Source organism: Leptosomus discolor, chromosome 25 (genome assembly GCF_034619465.1).
Source record: "Leptosomus discolor isolate bLepDis1 chromosome 25, bLepDis1.hap2, whole genome shotgun sequence".
Classification (NCBI taxonomy): Eukaryota; Metazoa; Chordata; class Aves; order Leptosomiformes; family Leptosomidae; genus Leptosomus; species Leptosomus discolor.
This window is the reverse complement of record NC_141415.1, coordinates 2,054,450-2,076,789: the sequence shown is the minus strand read 5'-3', so window position 1 is coordinate 2,076,789 and position 22,340 is coordinate 2,054,450. Positions and strand designations below refer to the sequence as shown.

The 22,340-nt window shown below is 54.1% G+C and overlaps 1 protein-coding gene and 1 pseudogene across 1 annotated transcript; both read left to right on the top strand.

Moving 5' to 3' along the window:
* The first annotated feature begins 578 nt into the window (after positions 1-578).
* Positions 579-4,819, top strand: LOC147413647 (M-phase inducer phosphatase 2-like; annotated as a pseudogene).
* Positions 4,820-15,515: 10,696 nt separating this feature from the next.
* On the top strand, positions 15,516-21,933 carry LOC147413646 (acrosin-like). Its single transcript, XM_086478151.1, is given in 6 exon segments — positions 15,516-15,717; positions 20,463-20,681; positions 20,954-21,093; positions 21,587-21,671; positions 21,674-21,753; positions 21,868-21,933. Coding segments are annotated over 6 exon segments (792 nt in total).
* Positions 21,934-22,340: the final 407 nt, after the last annotated feature.

Genomic DNA, 22,340 nt, shown 5'->3' with positions numbered 1-22,340 from the left:
ACCCAGCCCTGCCTCCCGCCATGCACCCCCCTAGCTGTGCCCCCCCCCCCCCCATGCCCTGTACCCACTTTGGCCTCTGCCCCCAGCCATGTCCCCCCACCTCTGGCCATGCCTTCTCCCTCCCATGCCCCCACTTTGGGCCACCCCCCTTGCACCCCCCAGCCATGCCACCTCCTGGCTATGCCCCCTGTGCCTTGCCCCACTTTAGGCCATGTCCCCCCGACCCCTGCTGTCCCACGCCCCCCCTGGCGGTGCTGCCGTGCCAAGTCCTCTTCCAGCAGGGACAGCTGGCTGCCGGCTTGCTGCCTCACCATGCAGTGGGGGGAGGGTGCTGAGCACCTCCCTGGGCTCCCAGCACCCCCCCCTCAGCCTCCTTGGGGTGCTGCTGACCGGGCCTCGCAGGGTTTGGGGTGCAGGGATCAGCTGAGAGCCGAGCTCCACAGGGCTAAGGGGCTCTGGGTGCCGTGCCAGTGTCATGCCGGTGGCTTTGCCCACTCCCCCAGCCGTTGGCAGAGCCCCGCTCTGGCAGATGTTGGGTGAATGAGTAACTGGGGGCAGATGGTGATGCTGGGGCAGCCATGGGGCTGGGTGGGCTGGGCTTCAGGGAACACACTAGTCCCCCATCGTCCTGTCCCAGCGTGCCGCTGTAAGGCCATATGGCCGACGGCCAGCATCCCCAGCATCCCCGCCACCGCCGCCAAATTTACATACAGGTGGAGAGCGGTTGCTGCTGCCACCGGCTTTGTCTGGGCCCCGAGTGGGGTCAGCGGGGTGCCCTGGACCACCCCAGCGTGCTGCTTAACCCCCCAGCCCAGATTGGGGTCCCCCTGTCTGAAACCAGTGGTGTCCAGATGGGGTTTTAACCCTTTGTGGGGCTGAAAGCCGCTCGGCTGCTCTCCCCTTGGGGGGGCTGATGACCCCTGCATGGGGTGGGGGCCCTATAAGGGCTGCGGCTGCCCATCCCCGGGGCTTCTGGGCTGCTCAGGCTGGGGCACGGGGTGCCATCCCCCCTAACCCTGGCTCCTTTTCCTGCAGCTTCGAGACGGCAATCCTGGAATCCAGGAGAGCTCTCAGAGTAAGTGAAGGGGCTCTGTCCCCGTGCCCAGACCCAAAAGCCAGACTGTCCCTCTGCCCTTCCCTGGGATTTGGATCAAGCTGTCGGTGTTGCTCAGTGCGTGGAGGAATTGCTGCCCTGGGGTCCTCTCCGGGGAGGTCTCACCGCACTGTGGGGACCCAGGGGACAAGGGGGTCCATGCCAGCTTCTGGGGGGGGGTGTAGGACACGGCTGGTCCAGGGCGCCTTCTCTCCTCATTCAATCCTTTTCTTTTTGCAGCAATAAGCTCCTTATCCGGAGGATCCACTCGCTGCCGGTAAGTCCCGGGGGATCTGCAGGGCTGAGCTGAGGGCGGCTGGATCCTGCTGTGCCCCTGGCCGAGCTGGAAGGAGGAGGAGGAGAAGGAGGAGGATGGAGCTGGGGAGCACAGGGGCTGTGCAGCACCTCTCACCCCTCCCAACCCACCATGCAGCCATGGCTCCTGGGCGCCAGCCCGGTCCTGAAGAACATCTCCCACTCCCGGGAGTTCAACAGCCACGGGGCCAGCGAGCAGAGGGGCCCGAGGGAGCCCGAGGACAAGGTGTATGTGTGTGGGGGGGTGTACATCAAGGCTGGGGAGGGGGGAAGCAGGACCAGGGAAGGGGCAGGGGGATGCTAACGCCATGTCCCTTCCCCCCACAACTTCCCACTTGCTGCAGGAGGGGTTTGTCTTCAAGAAGCTGCAGAGGCCAAGTCAGCGCAGCTGGCTGCCCGCCTGCGATGGGGCTGCGGGGAGGGACCCACTTGCCCAGAGACTCGGCTCTGCCCCTGGCCTGCTGGTGAGAGGGGCTGGGGGCACTTAGAGGGGGGCACCGGGGGTGGGTGGACCGGCTGCAGGGGCTGCTGAGCCGCGACCTGCTGCTTCAGCCTCCCTGTTTGCACTGGAGACCTGTGGGTGTGGGAGCTGGGGGGATTGAGGTCACTGTGTCTCCAAACAGGACTGGTGTGGGGCTGGCCCCACTCCTGAGCCATGGGCTGTGTCATGTCCCTGCCCAGTTCGACACCCCCAAGAAAGGAAACGTCGCCCAGGGTGAGAGCCCCATCATCCTGCGCCGGTGCTCCTTGACCTTCTCCATGTCTGAAGAGGAAGATGATGGCTTCATGGAGATCCTGGATGAGGAGGAGATGAAGGTAGGGAGGGCTCCTCCATCTGCGGAGCTGGATGGACCCTGGGCAGGGGCTCCGTCCCTGCCCGGGGGGGGTGCCAAGCAGCAGTGGGACTCATTCTCTTCACGCTCTCCTCTGCCTCTCCCCCGTGGCCCTCCTGGCTGCCCCCCTGGCAGAGCGATGCGGACATGCCACAGGGGATGGAGAATCTACTGACCGCGCCACTGGTGAGGAAAGAGGAGGCAGAGCCAGTACGTTGGGTGCCTCAGAGGGTGGATGGAGCCCCAGACTCCCCCTTCCCGGGGTCTCTAAGGTGGGGTCTGGGGGTGAGGGTCGCTGGTTGGTGAGCAGCACCCACCCCAGGGCTGTGGGCTTTTCCTGGGTGGTGTGCGGCCACTGGAGAGGGACCCTTTTCCCCTTGCCCTTGTGGTGCTGGGGGGGGGCGATGTGGGGGGGATGCCAGACCCCCGGGCAGCGACACGGGCTCTCTCCCCACACAGTGTCCGGTGAAGCATGGCAAGTGCCGGCAGCTCTTCCGCTCGCCCTCGATGCCTAGCAGCATCATCAGGCCCATCCTGAAGCGGATAGACCGACCCCAGGACAGAGACTCCCCCATCAAGACCAAGCAGAAGACGAGTGTGGCCGGTAGCCCCGGCGAGGAGGCGGCAGCGGCGGAGCTGGTGGGTGATGGGGAAGCCTCGGGTTGAGGCGTCCTTGCCTGTCTCGGGTGGGACTGCCTGGTGCCACAGCTCTGCCAGCACCCTCGCTAACACTGAGGGGGATGTCTCTGGTTCGTGTCCCCACAGAAAGCGTGGCTGCTGTGCTCCAGGTCCTTCTGCCACGAGGAGATCGAGAACCTGCTGGCCAATGACCACCAGGAGCTCATCGGGGACTTCTCCAAGGTAGGGCTGCTGGGGATGCTGCAGGCTTGGGGGTGCCGCCTACCCCCCTCCCCTGAAACAAAGGTGGACCATCAGCGGAGCCCTGCGCTGGTGCCAGAGCCCCAACCCAGCTGGTGGCCCTTGTTTGGGGCCAAGGGGACTTGGGGCTGTGAGTTTCCAGCCTGAAGAGCCTGACCCACTGCTCCTCCAGTGCCGCAGCCCCGTCCCTGCTGGGAGGAAGCAAACCTCGCAGGCGGAGGGTCTTCTGGGCTGGGGGGAGCGGGTGGCAGCCAAGACGTCTCCCCGGGGACAGATCCTGACCCAGCACTCGCCTCTCCTCCAGGCTTACCTTCTGCAGATGGTAGAGGGGAAGCACCAGGACCTGAAGTACATTTCCCCCGAAATGGTAAGGGAGCAGTGACCTCTTTCCCAAAAAAACACCCCCACATGGCTGCCTCCCCCCCCCCCCTCGGTGACAGGCTCCTTCTGCAGATGGTGGCGATGCTGACGGGGCAGTTCAGCAGCCTCATCGAGAGCTGTGTGATCGTGGACTGCAGGTACCCCTAGGAGTACAAGGGAGGCCACATCAAGGTCAGAAACGCTGTTGCACCCCTCGAGGCTGGGGATGGGGTGGTCATGGGTGGGGGAGTCTCAAACCTGTCAAACCTCAGAGGGGCTGATGCCCCCCCCAAAGGTGCTGAGCACCCTGGAGGGGTCGAGAGCCTCCCCAAAGGTGCTGAGCCTCCCCAAAGGTGCTGAGCCACCTGGAGGGTTTGAGAGCCTCCCCAAACGTGCTGAGCACCCCCAAAGGTGTTGAGCCCCCTGGAGGGGTCGAGAGCCTCTCCAAAGGAGCTGAGCCCCAGCTGGAAGGAGGAGGGGGGTGATGGCATTCCCAGCAGATGGGGCAGAAGAGGGGCAGGGTATGGAGGCCCCCCACACCAGATGAAATGGAGGGGGGGGGCTGAAAGGGGCCCCTCTCCCTTGCCAGGGCGCCGTCAACCTGCTGCTGGAGCAGGACGTGGAGGAGTTCCTGCTGAAGAAGCCCATCGTGCCCTTCGATGCCAGCAAGAGGGTGATTGTCATCTTCCACTGCGAGTTCTCCTCCAAGAAAGGGCCCAGGATGTGAATTTGGGGGGTGTGGGGGTGTGGGGTGGTGGACGCTGGAATCTGCCGGACCCCCTGGGCATGGCAGGATCCTGTCTGGGTGCCAATCCTGTCCCCTGTCCCGCAGGTGCCGGTTCATCAGGGAGAAGGACCGAGCCTATAACGAGTACCCCCACCTCCACTACCCCGAGCTCTACATCCTGAAGGGGGGGTACTGGGAGTTCTTCCCCTGGTACCAGGTAAGCCCCCCTCCCTTTCACCCCATGTGTGGGAGGGGGGCTGTCCCTGGCAGGAGGGTGAGACTGCTGGCTGGGGGGAAAACAGCCTCTCCGCTCCCCAAAAGCCTGCCCTGTGGGGGGAAAGGGTCTGGCTCTGAGCATCCTCCATCAGGATGGGGAAAGGGGGTTGTGCTGTGGGTCCTGAGGGGTGCTGGGTTTGCCCCAGGGAGTGGGGAGGGGGGGCTGCGGGTGCTGACGGAGCCGTGGGTGCCTAGATGCACGGCAAGCCCCAGGACTACCGGCCCATGCACCACAAGGACTTCAAGGAGGACCTGAGCAAGTTCCGCCAGAAAAGCCGCACCTGGGCAGGCGAGCGCAGCAAGCAGGAGCTCTACAGCCGCATCAAGAACTTCTGAGGGACCCCTGCAGCCCCCTGCCCACCCCCCCCCCCCACCCGGGGCTGCCAACACTCACCGTCGCCCAGCCCAAAACCTGGTCGTCCCCCCACACACACCCCCCAGCTCTCTCTGCTGGGTGCCCTGCCCAGCATCGCCCCCCTCAGCAGCAGGGGGGGCAGGGGGCATGGTTGTGGGTTTTTACCCCTTTTTTTACCCTAAACAGGGTCTAGGTTTTACCCCAAATGATGGCCGGGGGCTGTAGCAGCGGGGTGGAGAATGCTTAGGGGGGGGCTCAATCCCTGCCAGGTTGAACCTTCCTCTGGGAGTGGGGGTCAGGCTACCTCCCCTCCCCAGCATCAGGGATGGGGCTCGGGGGCTGTGGGGCAGCCCCCCAAGCCAATGCCCCCCTTCCCCTTGCACCCTGGGTTGGGTGGGGGTTGGCTGTGCCAGCTTTGGGAAAGCCATGGGGCTGCAGGACATCCCCACACACACGCCCCCCTGAGCCCTGGGAGGTGCCATGGAGCTGGGCAGACCCTCTCTGGGAGGCTGGGTGTCCCCAGGGAAGGTGGGGACCCCCCTCCCCGAGGGCTGTGACCCCCCCTCAGCAGAGCTTAATTGGCAGAACTGTTACAGAAAAGCACTTAAACCTCCTTTGCAGCCAGGGGGTGCTGCAGGGGATGGGGGTGGGGGGTGCCCCTTGTACCAGTCACTGACTATTTGGGGGGTTCCTTGTTGTTGTGATGTTTTGCCACCCCGTTGGTTAACTTTGGGGGGCAGGAGAGGCTTCACCCTGACCCCGGAGCGGGTGCTGGGGAGGGGGGAATGGCCCCTGTGCCCCCATGTCTTGTTTGTTTTTATTGGGTTTTTAAACATTTCTGGTTAATAACTCCATGAGGAGGGAAAGGCCTGGCTCTGGTCTGTGACTGCGCTGCGAAGCTGAGGGGGAATGAGGGGTCCCCCCCCTGCTTTGGAGGTGTGGGGGGGGGGGGCTTGGGGGAATGGGAGAGCTGTTTGGAGGGGTGATGGCTGCCCTGTGGGGCTGGGGTCATGGCTGGACCGACCCCCTCAGGGCTGTGTGTGGGGCAGGAGGAGGGGTGAGGATGGTGGGGTTACCGTGGGGTCCCACAACTGGGACAGTGGTGTGTGGCGGGGGGGCACCCCTACCTCAATTGTTGCACTCCTCATGCTGGCCCTGCCACCTGCTGCCCCACCCGCCCCCTCAGGGTGATCCTGTGTCCTCCAGGCCTGTGACACTCCCTCCCAGGGTGATCCTGTGTCCCCCAGGCCCTGTCACACACACTGCCACCCCCCTGGGGTGATCCTGTGTCCCCCAGGCCTGTGACACCCTCCACCCCCCCACCCCCCCTCCCCGGGTGATCCTGTGTCCCCCAGGCCTGAGACACCCTGACGTGTGGAAAAGACTCTACAGCCTGCAAGGTTACACAGTAGGCATGTTTATTGGGCGCAGATGCACGAGGGATCGCTCCACCACAAATGTGCACACCCACCATGGCCGCTTGTCCAGTATTTATACAGTTAAAACATCACCTATTTCAAAACACCTGTACATATTAATGACCTATCCGGAAAAGGCAGTTCCTTCTGGTCACTTCATTTCCATAATCTCCGCCTCGGGCCCCTCATCAGGGTGCTTGCACAGTTCCTCCTGGTGGTCCTGGTCAGGGGTCTTCAGGGATGAAAGCCGTAGGTCTTCCTCGCTATGTACTCCTCACCTCTCCCCTGGAATCTCTAATTTGGCTGAGCTTGCAGTACCAGACTGGTTTCAGCCTGGTCTGTCCTTGTGTGCACACCTGGCTATCTCCTTTTTGTTCTTGTTTAGAGATGGATGTTAGCGAGCCCTCCTTAGCCCTTAGCTCCTCCTGCCTTTGACGCCTTTGAGCCATGAATTATGTCCTTGTTTCTATTTTTTCTGTTTCCCTTATCATCTTCTTTCTCAAGCAATTTGCAGGGGTTAGTGACTAATTGCTTACTTGCATGCATGTTAGTTCTGGGAAGCAAGTTTTAATAGTTTTAGCTTTTTCTATGTAGATCCCTATTAATATTTTTGATATATATTCAGTTATAAAATATATTTTCTATATTTCCCCCTATCAATTCCCCCCTTTTCTATTGAATTAAGTAAATTCTTTTACTTGGCTATTCTATCTGATTGGTATAATGCTTCGTACATTGAAGTTATTCTTCTAACTATATGCCAAACCCACATATATAGGGTCACTACTAGAAATAATAAAATAGCAGTAGCTATCAACAACACTACTATTGGATGCATTAGGACACTGAAAAATCCTGTGGCTGAAGGCGACCACCCGAAAAGTGTATCCCACCATTCGTGTTCTCCGTCCTTTTTTACCCTTTTCAAGACCCTACTTATCTCATTTGCCTTATGATGAACAGTTATCAGAGTTTCCTGTCCATTATTCTTGGCTTCCTCTAATATCCGTATTAAGTCTGGGTGTTTCAACAATCTTTTTGTCACTGCTAAATCTATCCCTATAGGTGTGGGTTCTAGTTCAGAAATCAATGTATAGTTTGATTTCAGGATTTGATGAGAAACTACAGGAGCAAAGTAGCTAAAGTCACATCCTGTGGTGGTGGTAAAATTACAAATACAGAAATTCGAGTGATTTCTGGTGTCTATTTCTACTCCTTCTACAGACACAAAACTACATGTTGTTCTTAAACAAGCACAATCTTTTCCTGCATATACTACAACTGTTTTTGGACTGGCATTCGGGCGAATTTCAAAGTGACAGACCTTTTGGTCAGTATCCAGGCAAATGTCTTGTGCACTCATGGTATTGCTTTCACAGAGAAATCCCTCTTGCTCCCGTACAATACAGGATTCTAAATCAACTGTTTGCCATTTGTTCTCTACCTTTCAGGCCCGTGTCCTATGTTCAGAAGGATAAAGCAAAGTTTGACCATGATTTATTCCTAAGGCTATTATGGGATATATTACAGTCACTGATGCATTGTGGATAGTTAACATGAGGGCAGTGACTGTGTGTGTGGTGGGGTTATAGGTAAAGTTTACCATTTCCCAGCAGGACTAGAGCCCTCTTTCCATATCAGTGGCACTATCCCAAACTATCTTCCGTATCTCTGTGGGGAAGACCCCTTCCTCTCCTTCACTTATAGTAGATGCAGTTATTGATTGCATCCACAGCTGGGCCTGGATACAGCTCAGGGCCAATGAGATATTACTTTGGAGCCCTCCAATTGCAGCTATAATGATATTATGATCCCTTATGTTTGTCTGTTCCCAGTCTGGTAAAATTTCCAACACCAACCATTGGTGAGCTCCTGGAGCTAATAGGGAGGATTGTAATGGCTGTTGTAATTTGGACAGATCAGCGGTAGAGGCAGCTAATTTGTTCATTATCACTTCTGAATCTATGGTATTTAGAACCCCAAGTCCTGTCCCTAACACCCCAGCTACATCCCTTGGTATTCGCCTTTGAAAAATATCCGTTCTCCTGCGTAGCCAAGTGGTCCACCCTTCATAGGAAGTCCGTAAGAAAGGGGAACATAATGGTTGTATTTCTGAAACATTAATTTGCATCATCAGTTCCACCCTTTTTAGAGACCACTCTGGGTTAAATAATACTTGTTGCTGACCTGTATTTCTGATTACATACAGACCAATCTCATAAACCTTAGATTCAAGTTTGGTTTGGGTTCGGACTGTTTGAGTGCTAGTATCAGCTGTATAGGTTGTGCAGGGCCTCACTGTCATAGAAGGTACAGCATCTATCTTAAATTTAGATGATAATCCTATTCCAGCACGTGCCCAGACACATGTTACAAAGACAGGTTGTGTTAGAGTAAAATTATGCCAACAATCCAAGATACTGCGAGGCTTTCTATCTGTTGTGTTTGTTATTATATTGGATACAGCTATCTGGTTTGCCCTTTCGTAGGAAGTTCCGTTAACTACTCAGCATCCTACGCTTATGTTTTGACCCAGCATTCCCTGCAGCTGGGGCATCATTCTCTGAAGGTCTGTGCTCCAATAATTTTTGGGGTACACTTCATTTTTATGCATAACCATGGTGGCAAGGCTTAAGCTTTTTCTATCAGAGAGTGGTCCCATATCCCCAGTATATTCAATATGAGCTTGGGTCCATGGCCATTCTGGGGTGTTACCGTTCGACCCTTGGGTTACTATAAATACAATAATTTTCCTGACTAAATCTTGGCAGGTCAAGTTACTAAACACTTCTGGCTGCAATATACTCATTTCGCTCGGCAAAGCTTTAGTTTCAGTTCATCCTCACCCTGTGTTACTTTCCAGGGAGTTTTAGGAGTTTTCTTCACTCGGGAGTGGTGAATCCAGGCGCTTTGTTCCCTGATCTTGATTGCCGAGAAAGAGGCGAGAAGCACTTGGTATGGTCCTTCCCACTGTGGCTCCAAAGTTTTCTCTGTAAGAGACTTAACATACAACATTCGTCCAGGTTGTACGTAATGCACTGGCCCATCCAAACCCCTGCATCGGGTTCCAAACACCTGCTTTTCAGTTTTACGGAGCTGTTTCCCTAATGCCACCGTATAGGAAGTCATCAATTCTTCACTGATTTGTGAAGAGGTTCCCTTTTGTACCCCATAGGGTCACCCGTATAGGATTTCAAATGGGCTTAGCCCTTCTTTAGCTCGGGGTCTAGTTCGTATCCGTAGCTTTGCTAGGGGTAGAGACTGTGGCCAGGCCAAATTGGTTTCTTGTTCTAATTTAACAATCTGTTGTTTAATCAGGTGATTCATTTTCTCCACTTGGCCACTAGATTGTGGCTGGTATGGAGTGCGTAATTGCCAATCTATCCCTAGATGGTGGCTTATTTGTTGCACAACTTTGGAGATGAAGTGTGGCCCTCTATCTGAGGACATCACCGCTGGGACTCCAAACCTGGAGATGATTTCTTGTAGCAACACCTTGGTCACCTCTTGAGCTTTAGCTGTTCTGCATGGGAAGGCTTCTGGCCAGCCTGAAAAGGTATCAGTTAGTACAAGCAAGTATTTATACCCCCCTTTTCTAGGAAGTTCCAAGAAATCAATTTGCCAATGTTGTCCCGGACAATTCCCTTTCCCAATTTGGCCTATTTCTGGTTTTGGGACAATTTTTGGATTAGTCTGGAGGCAAAGGTCACATTGCTGAGATACTTGTCTGACAGTGGTGTATAAATTTCGAGCTGTCATGTGTCTGATAAGTTATTTGTATAATGCCTCTGCCCCCCAGTGTCCCTTCTTGTGTTCCTCCCGGATCAATGGCCAAACCATATAAGAGGGGACTATGAGTATCCCACGTGATGTTACAGCCCATCCGTCCTCATTGTATGTTCCTTCCAAATCTGTGACTAACTTTCGATCCGCCTTAGTGTATTCTGGCTTAACTTCTAAGGTTATCTGTCCGTCTGGAACTACTGCTCCCTCTACCTTTACCGTTTCTTTAGCTGCCTGTTTTGCCTCTCTGTCTGCCAGTTCGTTTCCTCTTTCCAATTCGGTACTCACTTTCTAGTGTGCCCTAATGTACATAATTGCCACTTTTTCAGGAGGTTGGACTGCATTCAAAGTCTTAAAATTTCCTTCATGTGCTTGATAGTCTTTCCTTGGGAGTTCAACAGTCCTCGCTCCTTCCAAATTGCTCCGTAGGCGTGTACCACTCCAAAGGCATATTTAGAATCAGTCCAAATATTCACAGCCTTTCCTTCAGCCCTCTCCAGGGCCCGAGTGAAGGCTATGATCTCGGCCTTTTGTGCTGAGGTGTCAGCCGGTAGTGGTCTAGATTCTATTACTTTTTCAGTAGTGGTGATGGCGTACCTGGAATGTCATTTTCCGCCCAGGATATAGCTGCTCCCATCTGTGAACCAGTGCTCTACCCCATCCATGGGGGTATCCTTTAGGTCAATGCAGCTAGAGTATGTGGCCTCAATCGTCTCGAGGCAGTCATGGTCCACTGGTTCTCCAGTCTTTCCACTAAGAAATGAAGCTGGGTTGACAATGTTAGTGGCCACAATCTCAACATCGTCCTGCTCGACCATGATAGCTTGATATTTCAGGAATCTCTGTGCGGAGAGCCAATGTCCTCCTTTTACTTCAAGGACTGTAGACACTGTGTGAGATACTAAACCAGTCATTTTCTGACCCAGGGTAAAATTTCAAGCTTCCTGGACACTCAGGATGACTGCTGCTACCGCCCTTAGGCAGCCAGGCCACCCTTTGGCAGCAGTGTCCAATTGTTTGGAGAAGTACGCCACAGCTCGTCTGTATGGTCCCAGCTTTTGTGCCAGTACTCCTAATGCTATTCCCTGCTTTTCATGGGAAAATAGGAGAAATGGTCTACTCACATCAGGGAGTCCCAGTGCAGGTGCTGACATCAGGGCCTTCTTCAGCTGGTGGAATGCCCGATCTGACTCAGCATCCCATTGGAGGTGACTTTGGCTGGATGTTATCAAGGAATACAGTGTTTGACCAGCAGGCCATAGTCATATATCCAGAGCCGGCACCACCCCGTCATTCCCAGGAAGGTCCGCAGTTCTTTTACAGTCTGTGGCCGAGGGGTCTGGCATATGGCTTCTTTCTGGGCTTGCCCCAGGGACCGTTGCCCTGCACTGATCTCATACCCTAAGTATGTAACCTGCTGCAAAGTCACTTGTGCCTTTTTCTGGGACACTTGGTACCCCTGAAGCTCAAGAAAATTTAATAAACTTACAGTCCAGGTGACATAAGCTTCTCTGGTTTTAGTTGCGATGAGGATGTCATCCACATATTGTAGTACCTTTCCTTCTTCCGATGGTGGTTCCCATAATTCCAAATCTTTCGCTAGTTGGTTCCCGAAGATGGTAGGACTGTTCTTGGAACGTTGTGGCAACACCATCCATGCGAGCTGGGTCTTCCAACCGCTCTTAGGGTTTTCCCACTCGAATGCAAAAATTTTCTGACTGGCTTCGTGGAGAGGGAGGCAAAAGAAGGCATCTTTTACATCTAGAACTGTAAACCAAATTAAATCAGGAGTTAAGGTGATTAGCAAGGTATATGGATTGGCAACCACGGGGTATAGATCCTCTTTTGGGAGGATCATTTTGTCATGTTGTTAATGGCCCTCAGATCTTGGACTATTCGATAGGACATATATGGTTTTTGGACAGGGAGAATGAGTGTATTGAACTCCAATTCGCATTCTCTCAATAAGCCCAGTTCTAGGAATCGCTCTATTTTCGGGTGATTCCTTTTTCTGTCTTCTTTCTTTAGTGGGTATTGTTTGATTCTTACCGCTCTCTGTCCATCCTTCAAATTTATTATTATTGGTTGGGCATTCTTGGCATGTCCTGGGGCAGCAGTTGCCCAAACTCCGGGGTAGACCTGATCAATGATCTCCTCGTTGGTTTGTCCTTCTATGGGAATATTAACCAAAGACAAGGTCATTATTTGTACATATTGATCATTATTTACCTCCAGAGTAATCTCACCCTTTTTGAATTTTATAGTGGCCTCCAGCTGTTTCAATAGGTCCCTTCCCAACAGGAAATTCGGTGAATTTGGCATATACAAAAATTTATGGATGCCTACCTGCTTGCCCAGTTTATATTTTAATGGTTCAAAAAAATAAGCTTTTTCACTCTGGCCAGTTGCTCCTTTTACCATGACATATTCATTTCCTAAAGGCATTAAAGCTTGATTCAAAACTGAGTATGTTGCCCCCATATCAACTAGAAACCCCATTTTTTCTTGTTTTTCTCCTAATTTCATTGTAATCAATGGATCTTCTACTCAGTCCTCTTCCACATGTGCGATCGTTTTTCTTGGGTTATCGCGCCACCTAGTGTTCCCCTGACCCTGTCGCTCCGGACATTCCCTTTTCCAGCGACTAGTCTTTAATATAGCAGGTTGATCCCTGTTCAGGGGCGTCGGTCTGCGTCCCATCCTGGGTTTAGGTTTCCATTCTCTCTCTTCTCTAACTACTGCCACTAATTTGCCTAGAGTCTGCTTATAATTGTCCTCTCTGTTGCTAAATACCCTCCAAGCCTCTTCCAATAACACTTCCAGGTTTCAACTATCGGTTGGACGTAATTTTTGTAATTTACGTCTGATATCATTCTGAGATTGTCCTAGAAACAGGGATACCAGATGTTGTATTCTCACTTCTGACCAGGGGTCCAGTGGTGTATGACGACGCATCGTGTCCCTTAGTCTATTGGAAGGGGACTCAGAGGGACCTTGTTTCACTGCATATAGCACTGCCCAATTTATAGTTTTTGGAATTGCTTTCTCCATTCCTTTCACTACCCATCCTTGGTATGCTCGTAATCTCTCCACATCAGCTGAATGATTAGGGTCCCAGTTTGGGTCCTGCAGGGGAAAGAGTTCTTTAACACCACCCCCTTTTATCTCATAATATTCTTTTGCCAAATCCCTTGCAGGTTTTATAACCAACTGTTTTTCTGTTTCGGTTAAGCAGTCCAATAACAGTTGCATGTCATTCCAATCAGGGCTGTACTATTTTATTATAAACTGGAGATTTTGAATAATGCCTACTGGGTCACTGCGATATTTTCGGGCAGCATCTTTCCATTCCTTCATATCGTTACATGAGAATGTTTCTCCATCGGTCCGACTGCGTCCCGGAGAGGAGCTTGGAGAACTGTTTCTGTTATCTGCCTTCTCCAGGTTTGGGAAGATATCGGGCTATCTGGTGGGGAGGAGGGAGGATGTGGAGGGGTACGGACCCTTTCTAAGTCCTCATCTTGCCCTTATGGCTGCTGAGGGGGCCTAAATAGATCACTCAGATCTTGTTCTGATCCATGGTTAGTTTGACTTTTCTCCGTACACCTTTGGCCAATGCTACAAGCCAAACAGCATCTTTTTAGTTTATTTTTGTTCTTCTTTTTGTTTTCTTTTTCTAATGCAAGGACCATGGGGTCTCATGGGGGTACTAATCTGCAGTCCCTTTGCCACTCAGGATCGTCCTGGAGAACAAAGAACATATCAGTGTATGTTACTTCATCCCATTTCCCTTCTCTCCTCAGAAACAAAATTAACTGTAAGAGTGTGTTATAGTCTAATGTGCCACCTTCCTTAGGCCATTTTGCCCCATCTTCCTGCTTATAAAGTGGCCACCATTGATTGCAATACTTAATTAACTTTTTCTTATTTTCTGTGCCCCCTTGTCCTGCTATATCTTTCCAATGCGTCAGAACACATCCTAAAGCAGATTTTTCAAAAGGTTTATTCTTTCCTCCCCCCATCTTTTGTTTTTCAAACCTGAACCCTTCACTTATCTTTTCCTTCCTTCTCTGCACAATTCTACTTTCCACGTACCAACTTTACTACTTATCAATATCCACGTATTACACAAACGTATCAAGGATGGGCACGGCACTCCTTATTCATACTTCAAGTCATTACACTCTCTTTGCTCTTCTCCGGCTGCCTCAGTCGCCCGAGGTCGGAACCACAGATATAGCTCCTCACTCACTTCATACATCTCACTCACTCATACACTCAGAATGTCCAGACAGTTTTGATAGTAAAGACAGGAATTATAATCGCAGGAAGCTTCAACTAACATATAAAGACATTCACAAACAACTCAAGTTTGTGGTGGAGCGATCCCCTGTGCATCTGCGGGGGATGCCCTGCAAATAAAGCAATCGCTACAGAGATATTTAGATATATTTAATAGTATGCGCTACTCAAAAGCCCGGCTGACTGGTCTAATCATTTAGAATTGCTAGTTTTCCTAAGAACTTTACCAAATATTTACACTCAATAAACGTTAATCGATTAACAAGCTGGTCGTGCTGTTACAGGACCTTTCCTGTGGTCCCGCCATCGCGCTGTCCCTGCACGTCTCCACCATTTTGTTGTTTTGACAAAGTATAAATGGAGTCCTTCAGGCGGTGGTGTTTATAAACAGGCTCATTTGGGCTTGGAGTGAGTCTCTCTGTCCATCCACATCGCCAGATAGAATAATAGTAACGAATCAGACAGGGAAGATCTGGCCTGAACCACCGGCCTTTTCCTTTTCCCCAGGGGTACTGAAGTCCCAAATCACCAATTCTTCTAACTTTCTGGCCGCTGATCCACGGGAATTCGTAGTTCAACGACAAAGGTAACAACAAAACATTATTCGACTATTCGATAGCTGGGGGAAAAGGGTAACTCCTATGTATGAGCTGCTGCTGAGCTTGGTCAGATTGAGGGGAAAAAAGGGCGAACAGCCCGGCGGGGTGACGTCAGGCGCACCCAGCGCGCTCTCCGGGCTCCGGGGCTTCTTTCCCAGCGGGCCGGCAGGAGCCCCGGCGGGCGGCAGCCGCTGCGCTCTCTCCCCCTCCGCAGCCCGAGCCCTCCCGGCCCGGCCTCCCGCTCTCCCCCGCGGCTCCTCTGGCTGCCGGTGGCGGGACCCGGCTCCCATGCCCGATCCCGGCTCGCTGTCCCGTGCAAGGCCGGCACCGCGCCCGGGCTCCGGCGGCAGATCCCGCTGCCCGTTCCGAGGTGCGATGAGACCCGAGTCCTCCGGCTGAGGCGGGGGAAGCTGCGCTCGGCGCCGCTCCTCGGGGCCGGGCCGGGCGCCGCGTGCGGAGCGGAGCGATGCTCTCCCTGAGCCTGCCCGGGGCCCCGCTGCCAGGGGTGGCACGGAGCCCCCCCGGGAGAGCCGAGCGCTGGGCGAGTGACCGGGCGGTCCCTGCCGCTCGGGAGGATGGAGGGGGGCGGCGGGTCCGGCGGCGGCCGAGCTCCTGCGGGGGGACCCGGCCGTCCCCGCCTCCCCATCCCGGGGCAGCGCCGGCGGCGGTCGCCCGCCCCGGGACGGCTGTGGGCGGGCTCGGGGCTGCCGCTGCTGCCCACCCTGCCCTCCCCGAGCGTTTGCGGGGTGGATGGACAGCGGCTGCCAGGGCTGCCCGGTGCCGGGGATGCTCCCGCCTCGCCCCGGTCCCGCCGTGCCCGGGGCGGGGGGGATCTCCGCCCCTGCACCCCCCGCAGCCCCCTCTTTTCTTTGACCCCCCGGCGCCGCCGTAAAAGGCGTAGCTCTGCAGGAGGCGCTGCGGGGACGGGCGCGGGTGCACCCGAGCGAGAGGCGACTGCTGCCGGGCGGCCGCTGGCCTCCTCGGGACGGGCGAGGGGCCCGATCCCGTCCGGCTGCGACTTCCCGGCCGAAGCTCTCCCCTCCCGCTGGCAGCGCTTCGCCGGCGCTGTCGTGCCGACCCGGCACTCCGCTGTGACGTGATTTAGCGGCAGCGGCGCTTCCCCGCCCGCTCGTCCACTCTTCCCGATCCCGCCGTCGATTACCCTGGGCCAGCCCGGGAAACGCCTGGAGGGGCAACGGCCGGGGACCGGGCCGGGCCGCGGGGGGTGGGTGGGCTGCTGCGCGCCCGATCCCGAGACAGCTCCGGGACTTGATTTTCGTGGGGGCCGCTGCCTCCCCGGAGCCCCGGAGAGTGGCTCTCCCCCCCTCCCCTCCTCGCCCCGTCTCCCCGGCACTGGTTTACCCACGGGAGGGGTGAGCATTCGGCCCCCTCTCCCCTCTTCCCTCTCCTCCACGCCGCAGCCTGCAGCCCCGCGGCTCCCCGCCCCCTCGCCCCGACCTCCCCGCTCCGCTCCGCTCCACTCGCCACCCGGGCCCCTCCGGGAAGGGGCTCTGGCCCTGTCGCCCGGGCCCTGCCGCTCTGGACCCCCGGAGGAGGGCAAGGAGGGGCCGGGGGAAGGAGCAGGAACAGAGAAAGGGGCGTGAGAGGGAAGGAGGACATTTCCCCTTCCCGGGCTCTCTCCCCCAGCCCCGTGGGCAGAGCCCAGCTCGGCCAAGGCACGGGCGGGCCGGGGGCAGGCCGGGCGCTGTGGGGGTTCCCCCGCGGCAGCACCACCGCCCGCCCTGGCAGCCCCTTCCCGCAGCCCCCCGGGGCCCGACGGCGCCGGCCCCGAGCCGAGGGAACCGCACGGCCGCGCTCACGGCGGCACCGGCAGCGCGGGCAGAAACGGCTCCGACCGGAGCGGGGCGCTGGGCGCGGGGCCGGTGCCGCTGCGGGGGCGTTTGCCCTGCGGGACAGCGGCGCGGCCGGGGGCTGCGGGGCGCTTCCCTCCGGTGAGATACGAGGAGGAAACTCTTCCCAGGAGGGTGGCGAGGCGCTGGCACAGGCTGCCCGGAGCGGCTGGGGCTGCCCCTGCCTGGCAGGGCTCCAGGCCAGGCTCGACGGGGCTGGGAGCGACTGGTCTGGTGGGAGGTGTCCCTGCCCAGGGCAGCGGGTGGCACTGGGTGGTCTTGGAGGCCCCTTCCAGCCCCAACCCTTCTGTGATAATGCTATGAAAGAAGCAGAGCAAACACACTGTAAACACCAAACTAGTATGTGTTAATCTAGCTTTGTGATGAGAATGTACACTGCAGCCTCTGCATTCGTCAGTCAGTACACATTGGTTACACAAGTTGCATATATTAAAATTAGGGAAAAAAATCAATGTCAGACTGGTGACTTCAGCTCTGTTCGCTGCACAGATTCATACAGGAAATGTGTCTGTTCATGAGGGAAACAAACAAAAAAAGACAATAAACCCAGTAAATAAACAAACCAATAGAACAACCTCACACAAAAGTCCTTACACCAGAAAGAAAACAACGACAATTCAAACCAGAAGAAAAATGTCAAATTATTCAGTCTTCTGGGGATATTCTAAAACCTGATGCTTTGGGTTGGGAATTAGTTTTGTATTTGTTCTGGCACCATTTACTCCAAAATATACCACACTAAAGCATACAGCCCTAGTTGGGGGGGAGGGTGGGGAACAACACCCCAAAACCAACAAACAAAAACATGTCTCCACTTTTATTCACCTAACATCCTGGGGAAGTTAGATAATGGAAAAGTAATTCTGTGGAGCCTTGCTAAGTTTCAATGCATTTGTAATCATTAATTATTCTTCCAATATATTTAATTTCTTCACAGTGCATATGAACAGTTTAAATATCTTGTCTCTACAATGGAAAAATTATGTATTTATCACAATTATTTGTCAATATTAGAAAATTGTTTATTTTTCCTCCGTATTCAATCTCTCCAAGCGAGCAGAAAGATCATACTTTCTAATCTAATACTGTTTAGGATGACTGAACGCCTACACAGAATGTTAAATGCTGCTTGCAAAGTAACCCTCTTCACCACCTCTTGAGTGGGTAAATATTGCATGTTTTTTTAAAGTGAGTAAATAATGTCATTTAAATGTGTTTATGGTAGTGTAACCCAGGAAAGATCTCAAAGGAACTACTTTGCTATACAAGCAACTGGTACCCAGAACATGGCTCAGCCCAGTGGGGTTGGTAATTTTCAGGAATTCTGACTAATTGTGATTATTTGAGTGTTGGATGCAGTTCACTCAGCTGCAATGAAGAGAGCTCACACTTCAGTTACCACACCGACCTAACTAAAGCTTCGGACAGTGTTAATCCACAATTTGACCGAATCCAAATGGATTTTCCTAGTTTTTGTTCCACTTGGTCCGCTTTGGGAAAAAGACCACTTTTCTTCACGATTTGAGGATTTGCCTTTTCCTGATCTTCTTTTTCCTGAGATGAAGGCAGAAATTTTTTTCTCATCTTTAGAAAAGGCACTCAGACAAAGTGGGCTCAGAAGGAACTTGTGTACCCCTTCAATACTGCAACTCGTGATGCCTGATATTCCTGAAGATGTTACAGAATATTTATTTGTTTATTGTAACCTGGATAATTATGATATTGGCAACTAGTTCCTCCCCCCCCCCCGGTCTTTATACTACCCCTAAAGTCAGGATCTGTTGCGGTAGAAAAGAAGAGAAAGAGATGAGTAGATTTACACTAATCAATTTCCCTAAGTCAGAAATATCTTTTTCTGTTCTGACTGTTCTAATTACACCTATAGATCTACTAATCAGAAAAATACCTTTCAAGACGTCTCACTGAAAGCCTCCAGAAATTATCTCAAATTTATCTTTCCATGAGGTAAAGGGTTCTCGCTCACCACCTACAGCAAAGCTCACCACCAAAGCACACAGATTTGCCTCTCACTGGACTGTGAACTCCGCTCACAACCACAAGAGCTGTTTCCATAGCAACAAGCGAATTGTTCAGGTTTACACATGACAGAGCTCCTGCATCCCTCTGTCAGCAGGCTGACAAATGAACCAACAGAGCCTTCAGTCAAAAAGCTGCATCTCAGACCGCGAGGGACAAGAGGAGAGACGTTAAGTTTCTGAAGTAAGTAGGAACACAGACAGCAGGACTCCAGAAGACCTGCCCTGGACCGTGGAATCCATCACCTCTACCTGCCCCAGCATCTCAGGTGACCAGGCATAGCATTCCCATCACACAGTCCTCAAACTCCACCTTAAACACGGACTTTGGCTTTTCCACCCACTCCAGCCAGGCTTTTGCAGTTCAGGCTGTAAATGAACCACCAAAGCCACCCACCTCTGTCCACAGCAGCATGTAGGTATGTCAGCAGGCCCTCTGACACCAGGCTTTTATAAAGAGCACCTTTGCAAGATCTCACTGATTTCCTGGAGCCACAGCCACTGCCCTCTGGTTTGCCCTGACCTGGAAGGCTTTGGGGTGCTGCCTCCTCTGTTGGGGTCAGGGCTTCCACTTCCCGTGTTTCTACTTGTGGTTTCCCAGGCTCTTCCACCTTTAGTCTTCCTGCAGCAAGGCATATATAAAACAAGATTAAAAAACAGTCCCATGAAACAAACACCAACTGTCAGCACTACTTACCTGTATTAACAGGAGCACTGCACAGGGAATCTCTCCAGCCTCTTGGTTCAGGAAAGCAAACTGTGCTGAAGGACAGGACTGAAGAGCACGCTGAAGCCCCACGGAAAGTGATGCGATGTGGTGAGGGCTAAGGGCTAGGCAGGTTCTACTGCTCTAACAGAGTAAGACTCCAACTGATCTCAGGGGTGTTTCCGTGGCCCTTTACATGCCTTTTATATAACCTGGAACCCCATTGCTACACTGATTTTCAGATTACCCTAAATGCAATGGAACAATATAGTTTCTCTCACTGTTGCCACAGTCAAGTTACTTGAAATCTCATATGCACACCCCCTTCAACTCCCAAATATCCCTACATACAATTCTTTCCTCCATTTTCCAAATGGCCATTACCTTTAATCAGAAACAAAGGCTCAATGCTTTAATTTATTTCTAATACATTTTGAAAGCCTCAGATCTTAAGTTAGAACTCAAGGTCTTGTGGGTTGATGTTCAAACAAACACATGAGAACCAAACAAAACCATCACATCTTCTGTGTGCTAGGATTGCAATGTATCTGCTCCATAAGTGATGATGTTTAGGGAGGAGTACGAAGGTGCACACAGCAATGAGCATGAAAGACACGGGAATCAGGTTCATGGCTGGTGTGAAAACAGGCAATAAAAAGAAGCCCCTGCTATGACAAAATTTCCAGCTCCACATTCCTCGTGCCCAAGGCGTGCTAGGGCAGTGGCACCCTCCGCAGCGCTGCTTTCCTCCCTGCCTTGAGAAGCAGAAGGCAGGGAACTGCGGGGCTGCTGCAGCACGTGGCTCCTCTCCCTCTGACTCCTCTCTCCATCTGCCTTCCAGGCACGTCACCATGTGGTGCGTGGTGATCAGGGCCACCCACTTGGCTCAGCCGGGCCCTGAGACCTAAGTGCGCAACATTCAGCGGCTGGTGGTTCACGAATGCTACAGTAACGTCACGGAGAGGAAGAACATCACCTTGCTGGAACTGGACCAGCCTGTCCAGTGTGGCTACTACGTACAGCTCGCCTGCGTGCCTGACACCTCGCTGAGAGTGTCAGAGCTGACGAGCTGCTACGTCAGCGGGTGGGGTGCCACCATGGCAAGATGTGAGTTCCCAAACAGTGCTCGTGTGCTGAGGGCAAGCTCGGCATGCTGGGGAGGTGGGCTGGGCTTCCTGGCAGCAGCAGCAGCGAAAGCCAGAGTCGGGCTGTGGGGACGTACAGCCATGGAGAGATGGGCCCGAGCCATTAGCCAGGGTGAGACGGAAGGGCAAGCCCGGCACAAGGCCTCTGCAGGGGCAAAGGCAAGCCCTAGGGAAGGGCTTCACCTGGGCAGGGGAGGAGAACTGGGAACAGAAGGGCTGCTGGCTGTTAACTCCTTTCTGTGCTCACAGCTGGAGGATTGACTGCTGTCCTGCAGGAGGCCCAGGTCCCCTTCATCAATGTCAAGCTCTGCAACAGCAGCCAGTGGTACAGAGGGGCCATCCACTCCCACAACGTGTGTGCCGGCTATCCGCAGGGCGGCATCAACACCTGCCAGGTAGAAGCGTGCTCCACGCCAGCCCCCAGCAGCACAGGCAGCCCTGTGGCCAGTGCCTAAACGTCCCCCGGCGCGTGCTGTGCCTGGCAAGTCGCCCTCCCGCTGCTGGGTCCCCACCGCTGTCAGGGCTCCCCTCCCCTTCCCTGTCTGCAGGCCCTTGACCAGCGCCCGCCTTGTCCCAGAGCCCCGGCACTCTGACCAGAAAGACCACCCAGTGCTCTTGCCCCAGCCCGGAGGTCCGGATCCCAGTCCTGGCACGTTCCCCTTCCACACCTCCAGGATCCACTGGGGCAGAGAGGAGAGAGCACCCGACCTTGCAGGCCCACCAGCCCCTCCCGGACAAGGTCCTGCAGGCTCCAGTACCTGAGCAGAGCCTTTCTGGGCAGTGGGTACAGCTCTGGCAGGTGCTGGGAGAGAGAAGCAGCCCGCCACAGTGCTGCCGGGGCCACCCAACAACACTCCAACCCTCTCTTTCTCCTCCGCTTTGCTGCAGGGTGACAGCGGTGGTCCTCTCGTCTGCCAAGACAACCACGCTGGCTACTTCTGGCTTGTGGGGGTGACCAGCTGGGGGATAGGCTGCCCAGAGCCAAGCGGCCCGGAGTCTACACCTCCACGCAGCGCTTCTATGACTGGATCCTGGCACAGATGGGACTGCGCCCAGCAGGAACGGCTGCTCCAACGCCACAGCCAGTCTTCACCTCAACCCCTGTGCAGAGGCCAAGGCCAATCCCAACCCAGTTGGGCAGGTTTAGGCCCTGCTGGTTTCCACGGCAGAAGCTGCTGGAATTCTTTAACCTGCTGCAGGACCTCCTGCAGTTCCTAAGGGGGAAAAAGGCTTGAGCAGCAGGAAGAACAGGAGCCAGTGCAGGCTGCAGGGTAGCACCACTATTTCCTCCTGGGGCAATGCCTGCTGAGATCCAAAGGCAGCCTCAGTGCCAGAGGCCTGCTCTGTCCTGCCCACGCTCCTCTCCGGGCACACACTTGCTGCGCTCGACTTAGTTCTTGAAATAAAGTCATCAGTTTTCACAGCTGACCATGCTTCAGTCCAATTCAGTCTCTTGTGCAAGGCAAGGACTTCCACGCGTGGTCCCTGCAGCAGGAGGCTGCGGGCAGACGAGTCGGGCACAAAGGGGAAGCATCACACCAAAGGGCTGAAACGGTGCCTAGACAGAGGGGAGGGTGCTGGGAGACCCCATGGGATGGAGAAGACGGGTCACCAAGGCTAGCAAGAGGACAGGAGACAATGA